The sequence below is a fragment of the Sebastes fasciatus genome, chromosome 11 (assembly GCF_043250625.1).
Source record: "Sebastes fasciatus isolate fSebFas1 chromosome 11, fSebFas1.pri, whole genome shotgun sequence".
Taxonomy (NCBI): domain Eukaryota; kingdom Metazoa; phylum Chordata; class Actinopteri; order Perciformes; family Sebastidae; genus Sebastes; species Sebastes fasciatus.
Genome location: NC_133805.1, coordinates 6376111 through 6399021, shown reverse-complemented (window position 1 = coordinate 6399021; position 22911 = coordinate 6376111). Strand labels below are relative to the sequence as shown.

The window sequence follows — 22911 nt, the reverse complement described above, 5'->3', positions numbered from 1 at the left end:
TTTCTGCAATAATCAAAAACCCAATGGAACCAGGGTGAAGTTAACTTCCTGGTTGGCCGACAAAAATACGTCATCCCTGGAGTACTCTATAATAAATGAAATCATATGGTAGATCCTGCAGTTTTTTTATCCTGAAGCCCAAATTTATGTAGGGCTGTTGAGTCAAAATCTAGTTTAAAACCTTTATTGATTCAAAAGATACTAAGTTGACATGGTGCATAGTCTTAATAATGAAATTACCACAAACTGTCTGACATCAAACCTGGGGCAGGGTAGTGTTGCGGAATAGGAGCACTTGTTTGTTTCTGGGGTTCTAGGCAAAATACGTTCCTGACATACTGAATCTGCTATTTGAGTGCTTAAAGGCTGGATACATAGACAATGCAACAAGAGAAGGAAGCACTGGGGTCATAGGGGCTTAAATCTGCCCTTGGGCCAAAAACAGTAATGTTTTTTTTTTTATTGGTTATGATTTATACAAAATGATAACTCTATAGCATTTGCCTCACTTGAAGCCAGAAGACTTATTCTCCATTATTGGAAGTCTGAGAAGACCACATCATTTACAAACTGGATCAAGGAAGTGCTATCTCTAATTCCATTAGAGACACTTCGATTTAACAGATCAAAGTCCCGTCAGAAATCCAGGGACACCTGGTCCCCATTTATAGAATTCACTCTTACTTACAAACACTATCTCTTCTCTCTGTCTTTCTCTTCCCTCTCAATTAACTACACTTTCTGTTAGGAACGAGAACAGGTGATGCTTTAAATGCCGGATAATTGAGCTGGAATAAGTGCCTTATTCATGTGACATTGTCGCTGAGCCGGTCTTTTCGTTTACTAAAAGAAGGTATACACACAGTAGATGTGTCTGTCTGTACTTAAATATGTGTATTGAGACATGTGGGTGTTTATATGTCATTATATGCACATGTGAATATACTGTATATATGTATAGTTTTATAATAGGCAGATTATTGGTGGTTCCAATTGTAACAACAAACCGAATGCCCTTTGTTTTCATACACGTTTAACTAACCATCTTTTCAACATTTATTTTTATTTTTCAATTACTATTTACTAATCGGCTCCATACTTGACAAATGTCCATTTAAGGTACATTTTGAACAGATAGAAAATGTGGGATTAATTTGCGATTAATCGCAATTGACTGTGGAAAATCATGTGATTAACCGCGATTAAATATTTGAATTGATTGACAGCCCTATTTTTAATTATTATTTATCTATTCGTTCACTAATTTGTCATTTTCTCAATTTTATTATTACTTTGTGGATGTCCGGGGAGGGTAGGGGGTTGAGTGTTTGTTGGAATGTGTGTAACTTTATTATAAAAACGTATAAACAAAGTCAAACAGTACAAAACAATCCTATGCATGCTATGCTTGTTGTTTTCTGCCATGTATCATTTTAAAGAAGAGGCAATCATAATTTTACCTGTAATGTGAGCATGCAGAACAAACACCAAACCTTGTGAAGCCTGCTCCAACATCTTATTTTTAATATCTGATGCAAGTATTGTTGCTGTTACTACACACTATCATTATCATTATCAGACCAAGGCATTCGACTAAGTGCAACCTTCCCTTTGTATCTCTTCAAAGTGTAAATCCTCCTTCGCAAACACCTGTGCTTGCTCTCTCCCTCACATCTCTCATCTCTCTCTCTCACCTTTTCCCAATGCACGAGACAGCCGGCACATTGCAGGCAGCTGTGGCTGCAGGTGTGGGCGTGAAGCAAAAGATGGCGATAGTTTTCTCCGCTGTCAGAGGGCTCTGCCACATCCAGTCCTCTGCCTGCCTCCACACGCTCCGCCGGCCACAAGCTGTGTGCTTGACTGCCAGGAATGGGAACAAACATCTGCCTCATTCACTGCTAATGTGGCATTGTAAAAAAAATAAAGAAAATAAAAAGCATTTATTTTAAATAGATCTGTCCTTCCTCTGTTTCCTAGGTAACCGAAACAAGGACAGGCCCTCTCGGCTGCAGTAACTACGACAGCTTGGATTCAGTTAGCTCGGTGTTGGTGCACAGCCCGGAAAATAAGATCCACCTAAAGGGTAAGACTGGATAACACACACACACACACACACACACACACACACACACACACATCTCACGTATATTCATCTCATGCACACAGACACAGTCACAGCCCCGAAGAAAAGGTCTGCTGAAGGATTTTACACAAACACATACTGCCGCCACCTCCATCCACCACCCTGCCAAGCCTCTGACCTCCTGTGTGTAGCAGTTGGCCGGGATGACCCTTTGCTTTACGCTGCAGTAGTTTATATGTCTGTTCTGGCTGACTGGCTCTCAGTCTCAAGGGGAATCTGCTATCTTACCAGGCTGTAGATGAACCGTATCTGGCCACGCTGACCCCAACCCGACCCCTCCGAATGCACCTGGAACACTCAGTACACAAGTAAAGCTGAAGTGGTAATCCATGGACTGGCCTTCTTGTTTGAGAAATAAGAAACCTCTTTTTGACATTCAATCACACTGCAAAAAGAAGTCTGGGTAATGTTCTTGGCTTAATAACCTCATTATCTCTGCCAGGTGTAAGCCTGTGGGGAGATCATGCGTTTGGTCGTGTGTGTGTATCTGTCGGTCTGTCTGTCCGTGGATAATCTCTCATACTACTGGACCCATCAGACTGTTATTTTTGTGGGGGGTGAAAGTGTTCACCTTAAATCTTTGCTGTGTAAATACAGTAAGTGTGATGTGGAAAGTTGTGCACATACCCTGAGAATTATTGCATTCATAGATTTTTGAATGATGGAGAACAATGTGGAAAACCCATTTCGGATGGAAAAATATTCTTCGAAGCACATTGTTTTTATGTTTTAAAACATTCCTGGAGAGGATCTTATAAAGTAGATGCAGTCTTATTTTCCCTCCCTTCCCTTTTAGTCGTATCTTTCCGCCAGCACATACCGCATGACAACACAATTTGGGGCGATCTCTAATTTTACATTTTCTTTTCTTTTTTACATCAGAGTTTTCAATGGTCAGTGGCTCACAGGGTCTTTTCCCTTGGATTTTCAATGGAGTATTATAAATGGTAAATTGATAGATAATTAAAGTTTGTTAATAGTTATTTTACTGTTAACAAACAACAACATGATAATTAATAATGTTTACTGATTATTAGTAATGCTATAATTTATGTCATTTTAACTGTTGTAACACAAATTATAACATTGTATGTACTATTTGTAATAATAGTAAGTAATTGATTGTTAATTATTGGTTTGTAAACCATTTATAAACATTATTGATGTAGATAGTTAATGCTTTGTCAGTAGTTAATAATTGGTTTCTGGTCCATCTATCTATGCAATTTTTTTACATGTTTTCAAAACAATTTCTTAAAGGTTTACAAGTAATATGGTAATCATTAACAAATACTTAATATAATATATAAAACCTTATAGTTGTTATGTGTGCAATAAACTGATATACTATACTTTACTAATTTAATCAGAATTAAATGTTATCATCTCTTATCAGCTATGATACAATATACAATTCAAACTAATTATTTTATATTATACAACCTAATGATACAATTACAGAAATTATAGCATTACTAATAATTAAAGAACATTAATTATCATTTTATTGTTTTTTAACAGTGAAATAACATGGTTGGTGTAATTAACTATCAATATACCATTATAAATGATGGTTATTATAAAGTCTTACCGAAGATACTACTTCAACTTCATTGTTATTTACTTACTTACTACTACTAAAATGATGGTCATAACTTTCTTGAAGATTGTTTTTGACGCATACTGTAACAGCACAGGCTCGCGGGCAGACTCTCTAATGGATAAAAATATTAAAAGATCATAAAGAAAAAGGAGAGAGTATCAAAACACCATTATCCTCCCTGACCACCCAGCCTTATCCTTTCCTTTAAGAGAATAATCACTAGCGCCGATCTCTGACCTCTTCAGAAAAAAGGAGTCAAAGTGGGACCAAACTTTCTCGTCATTTAAGTTTGTCCTTGAGACTGTGCCCAATCCCAAGTGTGAGGTATCACACATTTCATTGAGCCACTGCTTCACAGTGGGTATTCTTCAGATTTCTCCAAAGCTGAAGTGTAATTTGCTTTTCCATTGTAAGGCCAAAGGCAATAGTGTTGTTGGAATGCAGTCAGTGTGCCCTGTGCTTCTGAAGTGATGAGTATTATCAGCGTGGGATCTGGCTGCAGTGTGACATCTAACAAAGTAAGAAAAATAGCTTGCTTGCAGGGCAGCAGCTCTATGTAAAAACTTGAATTAGATAAGGCATTATGAGGCATTTTCCTAATATATATGAACGTGTTTCTCATTACACATAGCTTAAGGTACTAATACACCCAGAATATACCCCCATGATAACTTGATGATCCCCATGAAGGATGACTTAAAGGGGACATATCAAGAAAAACTCACTTTTTCAGTGCTTGTGCACATACAGTACATTTGGGTATCTGGAGTGTCAACCAACCCACAAACTGTGAAATAAGACGACCCAGTCAGGTTTTTGTGGGCTGTCTAGATCAGAAAACATGTGATTCAACAAGCTATTCAGATTTGGTTCCCCTTCCTATGTCACTTGAAGGCTCACAGCCCACTTCAGTACTTAAGTAACGCCACTTCCGTAGTTATTTTAACCCAAACATTGGCTTATTTGTTACGTAAATTCCGTACTTAAGTAACGGCACTTCTGTAGTTATTTTAACCCAAACGTTGACTTATTTATTACGTAACTTACATAACACCACTAAGTAACTTAAGTAACACCACCGTAGTATCAAACGTTGACTTATTTGTTACTTAAATTCCGTACCTAAGTAACGCCACTTCTGTAGTTATTTTAACCCAAACCACGATCTTTTCCTAAACCTAACCAAGTATTTGTTTTGCCTAAACTTAACCGAGTATTTCAAATGTACTTATTTTAACCCAAATCTGAAAATATTTAAATCTGTGACTAAATAAGCAACAAAGTTAAAGCTGCACTAATCAACATGTTTATATTAACAATGCGTCAAACGATGCCTATATAATGTGACTGGTGTCACTGGTGAAGCTGTTCTCATACACTGTTCGTAGCTATATCTACGAAAATAAGTACAGTCATCCATCCATTATCCGTAACCGCATATCTTACTCATAGGATCACTCATCTAATAGATAATATATCAATGCAAACAACCGACACCTCTCTTCTGATATGGAAATACCCATAAATATCACCATTTTCCAGCACAGCCCCAACCCACTTTAAACCAGTGAGAAGAGTACAGGAAAAGCACAAATATGGGCATCTCTCATGTTAAATAACCAGTGTCGTTCAACATTGGCAAATAATAGTGTGTTCACGTAGGGCCCCATCACTTACATTAAAAGGCTGGTTAAGAAAAAGGAATTTTAAAAGCCTTCAAAGTTTGACAGTAACTTATAAGTAATCAATATTAGTATTTGCAGTTCAAGAACAATGAGTTTAGGCATCTCATTTGTCAGGTCCAGTCATAGGGAAGTTTGATTTGTGGGTGCATTAAGACATTGGTTTGTAGGATGAAATTGAATTTCTTAAATGCACTATATGAATCCCATATATTGTCTTATATTATATTGCCCTCTGCTAGAGACCTAAACTTTCCTTCTATTTACTAATGGTGTGATGCATGATGCGTTGGTTGTATGCTGATTTTGTAATGTGATTGGAAGAACCGCGGCAATGTCCAAGGGTAAACTCTTCCTCTAATTCCAACCAATTAGCCTGATGGGTTCCATTTAACTGGGATTTTAGAAGTCTTATCCTGGCAGCCCAATCAACAACAATTAGGTCACGCAAGTTGTTTCTGGCTTTTGTAGCACTAATTAAAATCTGCATCTAGGTACCGAGTGTAGCTGTTCGTTAAGGAATGGGTAGGAAGCTATTTTAAAATCTCTGTGGGAAGATACATTCAAATATAACTGTTGAATGTTTGGCTCTGTTAGTACTTTCCAGCAATTCCTCCAATTCCTACATGTAAACCTCTCCTTTGCATCAGGATTAAGCTCTCTAACTACAGCCTCTTTTGTGCATTGAGCCTGATAAATCATAAAAGAACAGAGAAGGGTGTATCAGAGTTATAGGACAGAAACGTGTTACATCATTTTATGGTGATATTGTAGAAGCTCTGAGGCTCGGCGCTGTACATTCTCCAGCCAAGTAGAAATAGTCTCTTTGTATTTTCTATTCCCGAATGCATCAACGCTCCACTGTTCTTACTCTCTCTGATCTCTGATTCTGATTGCATGTCTCTGTGTGTGCTGTGTACCTTTAGGCTTTGCCTGGGTGTTTAGTCTGCGAGTGCATACAGTATGTGCGTCTGCGAAATGAAGACCACTGCTTCGGTGCCAACAGTAGCTCCCCTACTCTCATCATTAATGATTGTCAGAAACAGCCTGTCTTCAGCCTTGACTGCAGAGCCATGCTTTGAAGTGGGGGTTGCAAAGTCATTATTATTTTGATTGAATGCTTTTGCTAGGCTTTTTGCTTTCAAAATTAAACCTCTTCGGTTATTAGTTGTGCAGCTCTGTTGTGTAAGTGAATGTGTCAGACATTCACATACGCATTACTGTATGAGTGTGTGTTTGAGTGTGGGTGGTGTGCTTGAGTCTGAGTGCATCAACAACGCGTCAAGAGAACAAGAACAGCAAATACAGAAACCACTGCATTAGTTGGATTGAGCAGCCTTTAGTTTACATAATATTTTCTCACAAAGCGACCCCGCTCTCACCACAATGCCCCATGTGGACTAAGTGTTATAGAGGACAAACTCCACCCGAAGGCGAGTGTACTCATAGAAATGCAGACTCCGAGAATACTGTATCTGTGCCCTACATATGATTCTTCCTCGAATGTCAGATGAACAGCTTGGCTACTCCTGACAGGAGCTTTACTAGGACCTACAGTGACGTCGTTCTTTTAGGAAATATGTTGGAACAAAAATAGGCAGCTCCCTTAGTCCCTGGAAGCATCCTCTAACAGGCTTCAGTCACACTGCAAAGATTATATAGCCAGAGTCTGTGTTTTCCAAATTATTATAATTGAATTATTGTCACCATTTCAAAACATATTATTATACAGAAAGACCTAAACACTCAATTAGGTCTCATTTTCATAGGTTAGGTCATCATTCCTCTCTGTAATTTTCCCTCCCAACTCATCAAATACTGACGCTTGGTCAGTGGCCCTACGCTTCAAACGATGGCGCTTTAAGTAGGCTATTCCTCTAGCGTCAGTTTTGGACGTATCAGGGACAGAGTGTCAGTTTCCGTACGTTACATGCAGTCTTTTTTCAAAATAAACTTCTGTGCTCACAAGAAACGTACAGTTTCTGCTCGTTACATGCATAGTCTTTTCAAAATACACTTCCGTGTTAACAGGAAACTTACAGTTTTCGGTCATTACATACATATGTGTTTTTTCATAATAAACTTCCGTGTTCACAGGAAACGTACCCTCTGGTTCCCCCCCAGGATACATGTTAGCGCTGTTGTTAGCACTATTCTCACAGTTAGCACCGTTAGCTGGCTGCTAGCCGCTGGCTCCCGTGTGCAGGCAGGCAATTTCGGCTGTATAGCTTGAAGCTGCTGCCGTAGTGGGCCAATCACACGCCACATTAAATCGAAGAGCGCTTGCGGTGATTTGCTGCGAGCAAAACCATAGTCATATTTTTTAAATCTGGGCACAAAAGGGATTGAATGCACTTATTGTATGACTGGAGAAGTTTCAAAACCACATGGGTTATTTCGGATATCTTAGGTATCGAGTACCGATACCCAGCCCGATCTGTGATGCAACGCAAAGATGTTATCCTGCATGAAAGGCTTCGTGGAGCGCCTTGGTAGCCGAATGGTTACTACACATACCATATAACTGCAACGTCGCCGCTTTGATTCCACCTGAAGGACTTTTGTTGCATGTCTTACCCTTCTTTCCCTCTCCCTATTTCCAGTCTGCCGCTACACTCTTCATCTGTCCAATAAAGGCAAAAATGACAAAAAAAATATATAAAAAAAGAAAGTCAGCTTTGCTACATGCCCATCCAAGACCCCTACCATCACAATTGTACTTTCCACATTGCTACATACATACTACTTCCCGCATTGGCACTGAACGTTGCCATTGCGAGATGTCCAAGCCACAGATATCGAGCTAAAAGAATAAGCTTTGTTCCACTCGTGGCCAGAAAGAACAAAACCCACTTTGTAAGTCCACCATACCTTGATTCTACCTCCCGTACTGGTATGTACGAAACGGACACTTCAGTCCTCCTCTGAGGCCTCTACGAGTACTTTCAGGGTCTCCGGCACAAAAAAGTGATGCTGTAGTGTAGAGGCAGTCGCTTTATTTGTAGCCAGGATTCAACCCTCAAAGGACTTTAGCAACAACCACTAGCATTTCATAACTTGGCTGTAACCTTGTCCCCTATTCCCTCCCTATTCCATTTCCACATTCGCCTCAAAAGTACTTTCATGGCACCTGTCCTCTCTTTTAAGCACCAGACATTGGTAAGTATCCTTGAGTGTGTCCACTGCCTCATAAGCACCCACTCATATTTCCCCTCGTCCATCCTTATTGAGGAGGCCCTTTCATACGGCCTTGCTCAAGGCTTCACGTAGTCCTTGTACATCATTTACAATGTGCTTATTGCAATTGTAATAGCCTCAGTGTCTGTGTTTGGAACCAACTCACACACTCACAGTCTCTGCGTGTCAAGTAAAGGTTACACAGTCAAAGTAGTTTCTCAGTGTATTAGCTAGGAAGGCTTTTTATAATGCAAGCCAAAAAATGAATTTGCAGGCCCCACTTTTAAGTCAGAAACGACACCATTGCCTGCTGACAGCTGCTCGGAGGCCTTCTCAGAGGGACTCCAGGAAAAACCTCAAACAAATCCTCCCCCACAGCACCCCAAACACGCCTTCAGAACTCTGTTGGAATTCCATCAATAGCGGTAGCAGGGCCTAGGGGACAGATGCTGTACGACACTTGTGAGCTCCTGCAGGGTGAGAGGTCTGTCAAGTGCCTCCCTCTGCTCAGGCCTTACTCTGGGCAGTCACTGAAACAAATTCTCAGTACACCACCTGTCACTGTATAACACGGCATATAAATCGCTCGCCAGATTCCTTATCGGTGCCTTCTCGGACATCACAGCCCTAAACGGCGGTCTCAAATGTAAAGGTTGTTTAAAGAGAGGTATAGAGGGAGAGTGCCAAGTGATACGTCATCCTTTGAAAAAAGCACATGGCGCTATAGAGGCATTTTACCCTCTTAACTTAAACGCCCATATGATCTAATTCATTCCCCTCCGAGCAGGCTTTATTTACTCCTGACCTCGCTGTCCTGTGTTTTGCATACGTCCACCATGTAGCCGAATCTCTGTGAAAGAACACAAAACTATCGCAAGAGAGCACAAAACAAACCCGGGAACCCAGCTGAGGAAAATGCACATTTCATTCTTTGCGACAAGTCTGCAGAAAATTCAAGTGACAGCCAGATGGAGAGAAAGAAAAAGGCAGGCAAAGCACAGAGATAAGCATAAAGAGAGAAAGAGAGAGAGAGGGAGCGGGTGTGTGATACAGCATCGTCTGTGCCAGCCCGTGTACTGTACCGCATATTGAAGCTGAGTTGCTGCCAAAAGCCCGAGGCTCTGAGAGCAGTCCAAGGGTACCGACACCATCTCCTCTACAGCGGAGAGTGCATTCCAGTGAAGTGGACCAAGCACTCACTAAGGCAAAGGCTAAGAGCGAAGGCACACTCGGACACACGCTGATAACAGAGGGGTGGTGATCAGGAGGGAGGCTTGAGAGCTTCAAATTGCCCAAAATGCAAAAATAAGTGTGGTCTCTGCTGGAGATTGAGAGATAGAAAGAGAGAGGAACCACGGGTCTGTTTTTTCTGGAGGGACAGAACGCCGTAGGGGTAATGACCCTAAAAGCCTCCATCAGACAGAGACATCGACAGGTCCTGAAATTCATGGTGGGGACTAAAAAAATAAAAAGGTGCCTGTAAAGAAAAAAAAGACTTATTGTTTGTATTACTGTTGCCAGACAAAAGCACACAGTATAAAGGCTTCTCATCCATAATCTCCATCATCTTTTTATCATCAGAGAGCAAATGGACGAATCCGGTGATCCATCCAATGGATGTACATCTGTCAATTTTTCGCATCCATTGGGCCCATAGAGCAGGCGTAGTAGCGTTTCCTTTAACCCCAACACTACCGAAATTTTCTTCAAAGCCTGACACTTTTTTGGGGTTTTGGTTCCACAATCTAGCAGCGCTGCCATTACTGCGTGACAAGTCGTAGTGACTCAGTGTCTGCTGTGTTTACTGGTGACATTCAGCCGAATGCAATGCTCGTTGTAGCTAACAAGAATGGTTGGCGTAGATAATAAACACATACGGGTTATGTATTTCCAATTTACGAGGACACCTACGTGTTCCGTTTGTGTTTTCAACAGCTGCCGTCACTACGAGCAACCACGACGCATTCGGCTGAGAGTCGCCAGTTAACACGGATAGCAGACACTTTGTACACATTCTGTTTTTTATGCCGACCAAATAATTTTTACTTTGTGGTCATCAGGTTGCCCTAGTTAGATCATTAATGTTATACTTCATAATAATTCCAGTTGTCTAGTTAGATCAACTAATGTCATATTTCACAATAATGCTATACAGTTTAATTGAGTTTATTCTGTGGGACCACTGTAGCCCCTAGACAGTGTTAGGCCAGGGTGTTATTTCAAACAGTTTTTTTGGTCACAGAACGCGAAGATTGTGTGGCGAAAAAGCAACATACTTTTTTTCGGAACAAGGTCTTTTTTTCTGAGCTTTTGTACCAAGGCATCAACCAATCACGTTGTGCGGAACGGGTTGAGTTGCCCCTTTGAAACAACAACACGGAGGCTCCGTAGTCTGAACCAAGACGGTGAACTTTATTCATTACTCCTTTCAACCTTGACCTCGGACCCCGAGACATCGTTGTCAAAAGTAACATAACGTAGAAAGTAAAGGTAAAAGTGGAAAATTGTACACTTCCTAAGACAGCTTGCATTCAAACGTGCACGTATTGTAAGAAGACGCCACTGCAATAATGGGGGCTTGTTTACTTCCCTATTTCCACGGATTTGTGTATGTGATCTCCTGATCCGTCACCATCAGCAGTCCTGTTCCCCATTTCCTCATTACCCCCCCACACATATACCAGCCCTCTTTCCCCAGTAGTCACTTTCCAGATCATCTAATGTCCAATAGCGTTCTAGCTCCCCGTTTCTTGCCTGTTCCTGAACACAGCCTCTTCCCAGATTCGCCTGCTCACTTTGCCCTCACTGACAGATTACCTGCCGCCGAACTACCGCTTTGAACTCTTACCAAATAAACGATTGATTGCTTTCAGCTGCTCTCCCTCTGACTCCCTGCTCGCGGGTCCACATCTCTGTGCTCGGAACCGTTGCAGTACGGAGGATTGATGATTGATCGATTCATTGAGTGATTAAATGTATGTCTTAATAATACTGCCTCCACAGAGCAGCACGTAATTAATAGAATGACACCAGTGTTAGATTAATTATAATTCAAGTTAAAATAGGCTATAAATCAAACTGGAATACAAAGGGAAAGTAGCAACCTGGAGGCGTAATAATGAGTGAGTTAAGGAGAATATTTTCATAATCACCTTGCCCTTCTGTGTGCAGCATTTCTTGGGATATTCAGAATGGAGGTTTGCGGGCATTGGTTTAACTTCACTGACCATTGTGATTGTCATGTTAAACTGTCAGAGCTGCACTCTCTCTCAGCTCTACGTCATATGTAAAACACAAGCTGCCCTGGTCTTATCTAATATACTGTAGGTGGTTGGGAATAAGAAGTGTTGGCAACAGTAAGAGGCAGTAAGACAGTTGATTTACGCTGTGGAGTTTGCATTGTGTGTATCCTTGAGGCCACACAACCATTCATCCATCCATTATCTGTAACCGCTTATCCAGTGTACACCCTGGACAGGTCACCAGCCTATCACAGGAATGACTAGTAGAGACAGACAACCATTCACGCTCACATTCACACATACGGAAACATTTTGTATCAGCAATGAACCTAACCTGCATGTCTTTGGATTGTGGGAGGAAACATGAGAACCCGGAGAAAACCCCACGCTGATACGGGGAGAAGTCAGTAAGCAAGTAAAGCTTTATTTATATAGCATCTTTTTAAAACACACCGTTAAAAAGTGCTTCACACACAAATGAAACATCAATCAATAAACAATAATGGAGGGACATCAGAACCAACGGCTAGTTCTGGTTAATAACCTGACAGCTGCATTTTGAACCAACTGTAGGGGATTTTAGACGGTTTGACTGAGGCAGGTGTAGATGGGAATTACAATAGTCTAGACGGGAGAATATGAAAGTGTGAATTAATAGTTCAAGATCCATGGAAGACAAGATGCATCTGGTTTTTCCAATGTGTCTTAGCTGGAGAAAACATGATTGGACAAGTTTAGTGACATGATGGTCAAAGGTCATCTACCGGTCAAAGATGATACCAAGAGAGAGAACATGCAAAGCATTTCGTTCATTGTGCTGTCTGAGAAAATTAAGCGTGTTCCTTGGCTTGGTTTCCATATTCTATTGGCTCCCAATACAGCACTCACCGTTAGGAATTGTTACTGTTGTAATTCATCGTATAATCGTCTGAAAAATTTATTTGAAAACATGAAAAGTCGGTTTACGGGATGGCTCTTGGGCTGAGTAAACTGAAACAACATGTCACTGAATTAAAAAATCCATAGTGGCCAGTCTGAAAACAAGGCTGTTTTACAACTTCTTCTAGAGTAGATTGCTTGGCTGATAAAAAAAGGCTTTCTTTTTAATCCCTCTTTTACAGTATTTGTTTATTCAGAAAGAATTATGTTGAAGTTGAAGGTCTTTCCGCAATAGAATTCCCACCTCAGCGACATTCATACAGGCTGCATCGCTGAGGCTTCAAAATGATATGACATGCCAAATAGGGGTTAAATATTCATCCTGGGCACTTTGTGCAACATATTGAAGTCTGCTTTTTTTATTTGAGACGAACAGATGCGAGTTAACATGACGAACAGGACGAGCTGAATACTAATGTGCCGCCGCAATAACGACGCGTGTCAGAGGTGAGAAGCAGCAAGGTGAGAAGAGGAACCGCCAACAAGTGTTTCGCGCCGCCTGTTGAATAAATTGTCCTCATTTTCACTCTTCGCTTCTATTATGTATTTTAAAAATACATATCAAGGTGTGCTGGATACACAGAACAGATTTTCTTCTCCCTCATTATCTACACAACTGCTATGATAATTACCGGGGCTGGAATACTAGTACGAAATACACAAAAGGTAGAAGAAAGGTTGAGCGATACTTTGTACTTTGACAAAGGATGAATACAGGTATATTCAGACAGACAGGATGAGAAAAATAATGTGTTTTTTGAACACTGAAACTGTCACGACTGGAGTATATGGGCAGCAGAGGAAGGAGGACTCGAATGCAGACATTGGAGGCAGACAGGGACAGATCGATGATTTGATGACAAGCTGACAAGCAAACAAGAGACAGAAGTCAAACAGGACAAGGAACCAAGGAAGTGAGGCAGAATATGTAGTGAGTGATTGATTAGACAATGAGATGCAGGTAGATCCAGATGAGGGAAGTTAACCACAGACCTTATTTCAAGCATCTAACTAAAAACCCATTGACTTCGAGACGAGGGAACCGGAAGTTCTAAAATACTAACTTATTCCAGGTGTTAGGACTCATTCCTGTAGCACTCTATGATCCGACTCATAAAAACCAAGGCTTATTTGGAAACCGATTTTACTACTACTGTTACCCTCGCTGTAGCAAAAAGGAGACAAGTCCTTATGAACCCAGAGCAGACGACAGGAAAATTACCACATCAACTTTCCAAATGTGACAGAGTGATTGGAACTAAAAGAAAGTAAAAAAAAAAGGAGAAGTAGAAAGACAGATCAACAAACAGAGGAGGTGGAAGAGAGACAGAGAAAGAAGGATAGTGATTGGGGAAGAGTGTTATTTAGCTGTCTCCCAAACTGAAGGAACCCCTGCCAGATTTGCAACAGGTGCACACACACACACACACACATGCATGCAAAAACCTCAAAGTACCTGCCAAAGCATGGAAGAGGAAAAATGTGACTAATTACATCTCTTTCCAAGCCATTGAAAGAGTAAATACCAAAGCAGAGACATGCATATTCATAGCAGGATTGACTTGGCTGTTGAACATCATCCAGGCTGAGATGGTGAAGTGTGGGGGGGGGGAGAGAGGAAGCTTTTTGACACAACAAATTGATGATTATTAGACAGACACACAGACGTGGACCAACAGACGGATTCAGGATTCGCAGCGTGAACGCCGCACGGCAGTCGTATTCCGAGAGCCGCCTGCTGCTTTCTAACGGATGACGGTGCACTTTTAAGATCGCACGTCGGCTTTTGATTTGGTTTAATAGACCGCGCAGACGTGAAACTGTGGCGCCGTAATGAGCATGCCACTGTATTTTTAATAGAATTTAAATCATGAAAGGAGTGGCAATTGAAAGTGTGATGTTACCCCGCTGTTAAAGGACGTGAAGACGGACAGTGTTTCCCATAGCTTGGGAATATATTTGTGTCAATTTTAGTGTATCAGTGCTTGAAGTGTAAATTAAAATAAGTGCCAGTACTCTCTTATTCACATGTTGGCGTGTGTATCGGCCGGTATCAGCAATCTATTGTCACTTATTCCGACTCTTATTATTAGTTATTCGAGCATGTTATACTGTGTCAGTCATAAACAGCTGTGGTTTCATTGCTATTAATATACTTGGGCTATGCATCTTATATATTAGGCCTATTATACTCCAATAATATTCCAACTGAAAGCATTATAGCGTTAAGATGGTGTGTTTGTATATTTACCGTAGTGTTAATAGTTAAAGTCAATGTTTTTTTTTAATTCACACTTCGAAAATCATAAAAGTGGCGTTCATTTGTGAAGATATTTTCCATTTTCTACACAAGAAAAACATGACTAAGTAAAGACAGTGCATTCCAGTAGTGCTTTTTTTATTTGAAATTTGCATCAGTAGGAATGGAAACATGCAGCAGCAACAGACACTGGTGAATTCTCTGGGCAGATAATACCTCCAGCATCTTACCATTAAACAATTCAACATCAGGGAAAAATTGTCCATCAACTTTAGATATGTTTGAGCACCAAGCATCAATGTGTATGTCTCATGTATCATGTAAACACAGAGTCTGCCTCCTCTCGTCCCACCGGAGTCCCTCTGCTCTTTCCTGCAGTCCGCCTGTCAAGTGCAATAGCATGCTGCACAAGCATCGCGGAGGGAGGCTAATGGCACATGTCCACAGCCTCCGTCCTTGTAGCGTGGCGGCGCGATTCCGAGAGACAGGGCGACACTTTGGCCACTCCTCATTTGCATTAAGTTGAGGTCGAGGCTACTTTATGCAAATCACAGGAGTCCGACACGACCCACCGCTTCTGGAAACTCCGGAGAAACTTTTAAGCGAAGCGTTGCCGATCCGAAATAAAGACAGATTCAGCAACTGCATGGCTTATTTCTCTCATAAAATGTTTTCAGAAACAGATTTTGGGGAACTATTGTTGTGAAATAACAGAAGAGACATGTGGACATGTACCATAAGACTGCAAACAGCACCTCGGTCTGATGTTCGTCTCCCTCAACAGCAGTAACGGGGCAGGAAAGAGTGAACCGAGCTTGGCCTCAAACTGCTCCTTTTAAGGGTCTGCTAGACTGGGGAAGTAAACAAGGTGTCACCTGTTCTCAATCGGAGTGATTACAGGGTGAGACAACACTTACAGGGGAGAGCTCGCCCATTACACTGGGTGGGTATGGGCAAATCCTTTCAGAGCAGAAAAAAACAATGTCCTTTTCTTGCATTTCTGTCTGCAGAATAATATGCATAGATCAAGAAAATAAGGCTCAACATCCATCATCTTCATAACTATCAAATGCTTCTAAGCAAAAAAAAATGGGCAAAGTGCAATATCTGGTTAAAAAATAAAAGATATATATATTGTGATGATGATTTGAGCATCTCCATTACACAGCGGGAGGAGGAAATAATGAAACCTGCAGATAGGAACCAACCTGTACATGGCAGCTAGGAACAGCAGGTTGTTTATGAGGACTGCAGTCTAGGTGACAGTTCCTACTGATGGCTCCCAAAACTACTAAAATATGGCCCTGGGCAGGCTTCTAAACGTGTTGTAAATGCTCCCGCAGTACCTTGCTGCAAGAGCTGCCACTGAAAATGATGCGAGCCGAGCTGCTCTGGAGAAAAACAACCCATTTTCTTGTCCCCGTGATAAAACCACCACACACAGTCGAACTCTCTAGACATTTGGTTAAGTGAGCACCCCCCCACACGATAAACACATCCAGCTGATGAGCTGTTGTCTTTGCACATGTCTTTTCTATTTCTACGGCCATGATAAGACATGTTATTACAGCGTCAGTATCTCTGAGCAGACGAGCATTTTAATAGCTTGTATTCTGATGTATATATTGGAGCTTGAATTAGAGCTGTCATTTACGTGTCATAGGTCGTGAATACGTAATTGAAAATCATGTTATGTATTTTTTAAATGTATCCTCAAGGAAAGATCCAATTGTAAAAATATGCGTTTACTGTAAAACAAGATTTCCGTCCAAAAGAAGTGATTCCAACTTGATAAGGCTACAGGGATTGTTGCGTTTAAAGGAGCAACATGAAGCACTGACAGCTAGCGCTTTAAAATGGGTAAAATTCAAAACATTGGAGCCGTGGTGACAGTCTCACGACAGTTCCTGAAATAGTCACGAAATTGAATCTATTTATCACATGACGCACATGTCACTTCCCGCTCCCGTCTTTTCAAAATAAAACTACTTAGTTAGGTTTAGGAAAAAATCGACTTGGTTAGCTTTAGGCAACAAACTACTGAGATTTGAGAAAAGATTGACTTGGTGAGGCTTAGGCAACAAAACTACTTCGTTAGGTTATGAAAAGTTCAAGGTTTGGGTTAAAATAACACTGAAAGTGCCGTAACTTAAGTACGGAAGTTACGTGGCAAAAAAATTAACTTTGAGTTGTGGTTTCACACAGGGCACGAACACTGGTCTCCTGGGTGTGTCTTTGACCCACCCATCCACCTCGACCTCCTCCCAACACGGCGTTCGCCGCTCTTTTTACTTCCCGGTTCACAATCATTAATAATGGATTACCTTCAAATGATTTTGTGCTCACCATCATGAAACTATTTTTTTATTCGTGTCTATGTACATGAATCAATAAATTGCATGACTATTTCACGAACTGCTGTGCGACTGGGCTGGACTGATCGCAGTTAGCGCAAATCTTCGCAATTTGACGGTTACCTTCTAGACACGACCGTCTTAGGCTTTGGCCAGCAGTAGACAGAATCACTTCACCTGCTGTGTGTCCCCTTATCCCGCATATTAGGCTGTTAATTCATCAAAAATAATATTTCAAACAGATAATTGACAATGAGAAAAAGATGATACATGCACCCCTTTTTTAATGAACAATCGACTACAAGCTACTTTTTATAACAATTTGGCAACATTGAAGGCAGAGCAGATGTGATGATTAAAATCCCTTAATTTTATGCACGGAGGCTAAAACTGCAGCTCCATATTCTCAACATTTCTGCTTCCAGCCTTACAAAAGTAACATGTGAAAGCATGTGGAACCAGCTTGTAATTCTGAAAGTGAAGAAATACCTTACCATGTGTTCCTCTTTTTTTCTCCAGGCTTACAAGATGTCCTGCCAGAGTTCCTGCGTGGGCGTTTCGTGGAGGCAGCCCTCAGCTACGTGGCGTGCAACTCGGAGGGCGAGTTGCTCTGCCGTAACAACGACTGCTGGTGCCGGTGCTCTCCACGCTTCCCTGAGTGCAACTGTCCCTTTGCTGACATCAAGGTCATGGAAGAGAACCTGGAGAAGAGCAAAGACTCCTGGGGCAACTTCAACCAGGAGTTCATGGAATCAGGTACGGGCTGCAATATGAAACTCGTCGGGCTGGCGTTGAGGTGGAAACGGCTCATAATGAGGTTGTGTTGAAGGAGGTTTTGGTTAATTGTATAAAACAGTGGCAAAGATGGCCAAACTAAATGGTTGTGTTAAATGTGGTTTTAGTTTAGCTTCAAGGCCTGGAGTAACTTCAGCTTTTCATCCAGAGTTGGCATGACAATTGTGGGCAAAATAAGCTTAATATCTACATAGCAAACTTTAAGGTATAGTATTTACACATAGACAGTAAGAAGTGGATGTAGTCATCGTGACGTCACCCATTGGTTTGTGGACTGCCATGTTGAAGCCTTGAGTTCTGCATTTTGGGTGTCGCTATCTTGTTTTTTTGCAACCACGAGGGACGTGAGAGGGTGGAGCTAAGTGCCGAACGCTGAATACGACATTTTTAGGCGACCAAAATGTTATAATTAACTTTCATGAACTGAAAACACACTGTGAAAGGGTTCTAAGACAGAAACATGGACAACTCCCAGACCGGACAACGTCGTGGTAGCGACCTGTCAATCACAAGGTAGCCACGCCCTAAAGCATCCCCTGCTTTATGGTCTATTTGACTCTAAATGGGACCATAATTTACTAAATGAACATCATGCTGTATTGAAGAAAACTAGCGATTGAGACCATAATCTGATGTTTACAATGTTTACTGAGGTAATAAATCAGGTGAGAAGTAGGCTCATTTTCTCATAGGTATAGACTTCTTTTAGCAACCAGAGGAGTCGCCCCCTGCTGGCTATTAGAGAGAATGTAAGTTTGTGACACTTCCACATTGGCTTCACTTTTGAGACCCGGAGGTTGCCGCCTGTACGTACACGGATAATGACATTATGGAAAAGCTACTATGTATAGAATTTGTGATCTCTAAAGAATTTGATCTTTTCCAGAGAGAATCCAGGAAATATGGAATCCTCCAACACTAAATGATCTATGATGTTACCTCATGCACCACATCCCTAAATTACAAGGCAACAATCACCACAACATGCCTCCTGCACACTCTCCCGCCCCCTGACATGGATATACATAAATCAGCTCTCAGCAGTGTTTTACAGTATGCATTTGTAATTTGCAAAGACATGGAGGAATAGAGAGTGTGCATCTGGGAGTGCTGGTGGTAGAAATACTACAGTTGAAGTAGTGGTAGTGCTAAACTAGTAGTTTATAGTGTTTGGAAACTTGCACATTCCCATCCTGCCTACCATTCGTTCACAACTCCTATTCTGTCACTCTTTTTACTCGGCTGTACCTGCTGCAGCCTTGCTAAGCTAAGCTAAACTAACAGTTCAAATGAGTCTGAACCACTGTCTTGAGCAACTGGAGTCATATAATATATTTCGCAAAAAACAAAAAACAAAGAAGGGAAGTTCCCTTATAAAGTGGGTTATGAGTTGCACCTGCCGGAGGGTGGTCATAAAATATTTGGACCAGTAAGGGAGTGAAATTCAGATCTCAGCAGTAATCCAAACAAGAGCAAAGAAGCCTGGAGAAACCTTAGCTGCTACAGTCTGATACAGTCACTTTTAAATACCACAGCAGAAAAAAGAAAAATCCAGTTATATCATCCTTTTGAAATCCCCACAGCTTTATGTTTTTAATGCAGGTTTTTTGGTGACATTAATTAAACTGTAAAGTCTCCTTAGATATTTTCTCCAAAGTTGTAACCTTGAACATATGCTTTTCCAACAAGCCCTTTCAATCAGTAGTTTGAATTAATTTGCTATTTGACAAAAATGTCTTCATTTCTTTGAATCAACACATATAGAAGTTGTTATCTGAGGCTTTAACTTCATATTACATGGCAACCCGTTCAAACTCAACTCGTCTAACACTGCCAATTGTTTACCCTTTACCTTCCCTAACCCTAATCTCATCGGTATCGTTAATCCTGTGAGTCACGAAAGTCGTTGAATGTAGTCGAATGTAATTTGAGTCAGAACGGCAACCACGACTGTTTCCTAACCCTACCTACGTGATTGTGTTGCCTAAACCTAACTTCCTGTGAAACCGGAAAGGATACCTTGCATGTTACACGGGTATATTGATACGTCGTCCCCGGTCTGTCCAAAAGTAACGCAAGAGGGGTACCCCAATGCATCGGTCTCCGATGCCGAGGAGCACTGACCAAGCGGCGTTATTTGACGAGCTGAGAGTGAGAATGTTTTGCTCATTTGATAAATAATTATTACATGACAGTTGTCTGGCTCAGTGTTGAGACAGGCTGATGATGTACTGACTGTGTTACAGTAAATAAGTAGAGAAGAGTTCTGGACAGCTGGACAGAGACCGTCCATGATGTTGATCAGTTCCAGTTCCAGATGTAGCAGGCGGGCTGTTGATGATTATGATTATATCATTCTCAATAACACTCTGTTTCTACAGCGTGTACCTGTGAAGCGTTGTTCCAACTATGTTCATAATCACTTGTGATATTTACTGATGATGATGTGTGATACCTGGATTACAGCTCAGTTGTTGCTGATTTTATTTTCATTAAGAAACAATATATTAAAGCCTGATATAAGCGTTTTTATAACCTCAGTATGCTCTATTTTACATGTTTTATATTGTGTCTGAGCATTGGCCATTTATTGTTGTATGGCAGCCCAGTCGCACAGCAGTTCGTGAATATTTTGACGAAGAAAAACTGGCATGGCCATTTTTAAAGGGGTCCCTTAACGTCTGACCTCAAGATATGTGAATGTAAATGGGTTCTATGGGTACCCACGAGTCTCCCCTTTACAGACATGCCCACTTTATGATAATCACATGCAGTTTGGGGCAAGTCATAGTCAAATCAGCACACTGACACACTGACAGCTGTTGTTGTCTGTTGGGCTGCAGTTTGCCATGTTATGATTTGAGCATATTTAATGTTAAATGCAGTACCTGTGAGGGTTTCTGGACAATATGTCATTTTTTTGTGTTGTTAATTGATTTCCAATAATAAATATATACATACATTTGCATAAAGCAAGCATAATTGCCCACGCCCATGTTGATAAGAGTATTAAATACTCCCTTTAAGGTACATTCTTAACAGTATTTTTGTTTTGCTTCAATTTACAATGTAAACCACCCCCCGTTTAGAACTGCAACTATAATCCGGAAGAAAGACTGTTTCCCTCGAAATATAACCGAGAATGCAGTTTAGTTGTACGGGAACGTAATTTTGTAGGAGACAGGGTTGCAATGGCACATTATTTTTTACAGCACAATAGTTGGAAGCTTCATTCATAATCGATTTCCACCGAGCCGGGCCGCTTCATCGCAACTATTCACCACAAAGAGATGAGAAAAGACACAGGTGTGTGATGTAACGGCGGCGGCGATGCAGAACAATGCAGGTGTCACTTCCTAAATTGGCTGATCCTAAATTTTTTTTTTTTTTGCTACATCTCCACACATCACCAGCTCACTTCTTAATGACTTGGAAGGTGCAGGCAGGATTTAATTGGAGACAGGTTTCTGGCAGCTTCTCTTAAACGTTGTGGGGGTGTTGTGTTTCCCTGCAGACTTCAGGTGATTGTGTGTGCGCGCGTTGCCATTTATTTGGAAATTGCTTAGTGAGTGACATTACGGAGGTAAACAGCATTTCTGTGCATTCACTTAGCCTCATTTTGACAGCACCTGACTTTGCAAAGTTGCTTTTTTTTTTGCCGCATATTAAATCTTTATAAAGATGCGCTGGCAAGAGCATTGAAAAGAGAGGAGGAATGTAATTGCGAGGCTTTTCTTGTTCCGCTGACATTATGGTTTTTGTCAGCAGCTTAACTTTGCGCTGTGTGTCATAATAAATATGAGGCCTTTAGTAGTTTTTCGAGGCTTGTGTGTTTGAGTAACGAGCTAAAAATATCATGAAAGGCTCCTCGGTTAGTCGCACACAAGGAGAGACAGCACAGACAGGCGTGTACTGTGCACCCACAGGCATGTATCCCGGGGATCATCAACGTTTTATCTGATGGCTGGCCCACACTAAAAGATTTCTCAAACCTTAACAGATGTTGAAAATGTGAGAGACTCCACACATAACGGCATGTTATGTTCAATTTAACAGTTTTGTTCCTATAGTGTGTGGAAAGTAACAATTGGGCCAAAACAACACACCACACAGTAACAGATTACATACATGAACTTGCGCTACAGCCTCGGTCTGGGTCTCATTCACATGAACAGAGGAAGGGAAATAACCCTTGATTTGGCTATTAGTGCGTTTTACAACTTTAAAACCTAATAATTTAAATAAGGGCCATTAGAGTGTTTGTACTGGGTGGTTGATTAACCTAAAAAAAAATTATCTGCTGAGTTACAGATGTCTTTTTCCCAATGTAAGTCTATTGGAAAAAGTATTTTTGGGTCCAATGGCATCACGTGACGGACACGGAAATTGCAGTACCGCCGTTTGGCCACGACAAAAGTTGGTATCAATGACCGGCGCTCTTCCTGGGGGCTTGAAATTAACAAGTTGGTCCTTCATTTCTGAGCTTACTCATACTTTATGTCCAAATTTTGCATTAGCTCATGCATTTGTCGCGGTCGCAATGATGGCGATGGTTGTCCTTCTGCTTCAGTCAGCTTGGTTCTCAATTGGCTATCGTTCTTTACCACGTGACTGCGTCATCGGCTGTCCTCATGGCTCCCCACGCACAACAGGATATACGATCGTAAATATCAAACATGTTTAATATTTATGATTTGAGATCGGTGCGGCCAGGGT

General features: G+C 41.2%; 1 protein-coding gene across 1 annotated transcript in view; it reads left to right on the top strand.

Moving 5' to 3' along the window:
* The window catches only part of brinp2 (bone morphogenetic protein/retinoic acid inducible neural-specific 2), a 214235-nt gene that overhangs the window by 149331 nt on the left and 41993 nt on the right, over positions 1 to 22911 (top strand). The window contains exons 5-6 of the mRNA XM_074650202.1: positions 1978 to 2083; positions 17920 to 18156. Coding sequence (XP_074506303.1) covers positions 1978 to 2083; positions 17920 to 18156 — 343 coding nt within the window. The remainder of the gene's footprint in view (positions 1 to 1977; positions 2084 to 17919; positions 18157 to 22911) is intronic.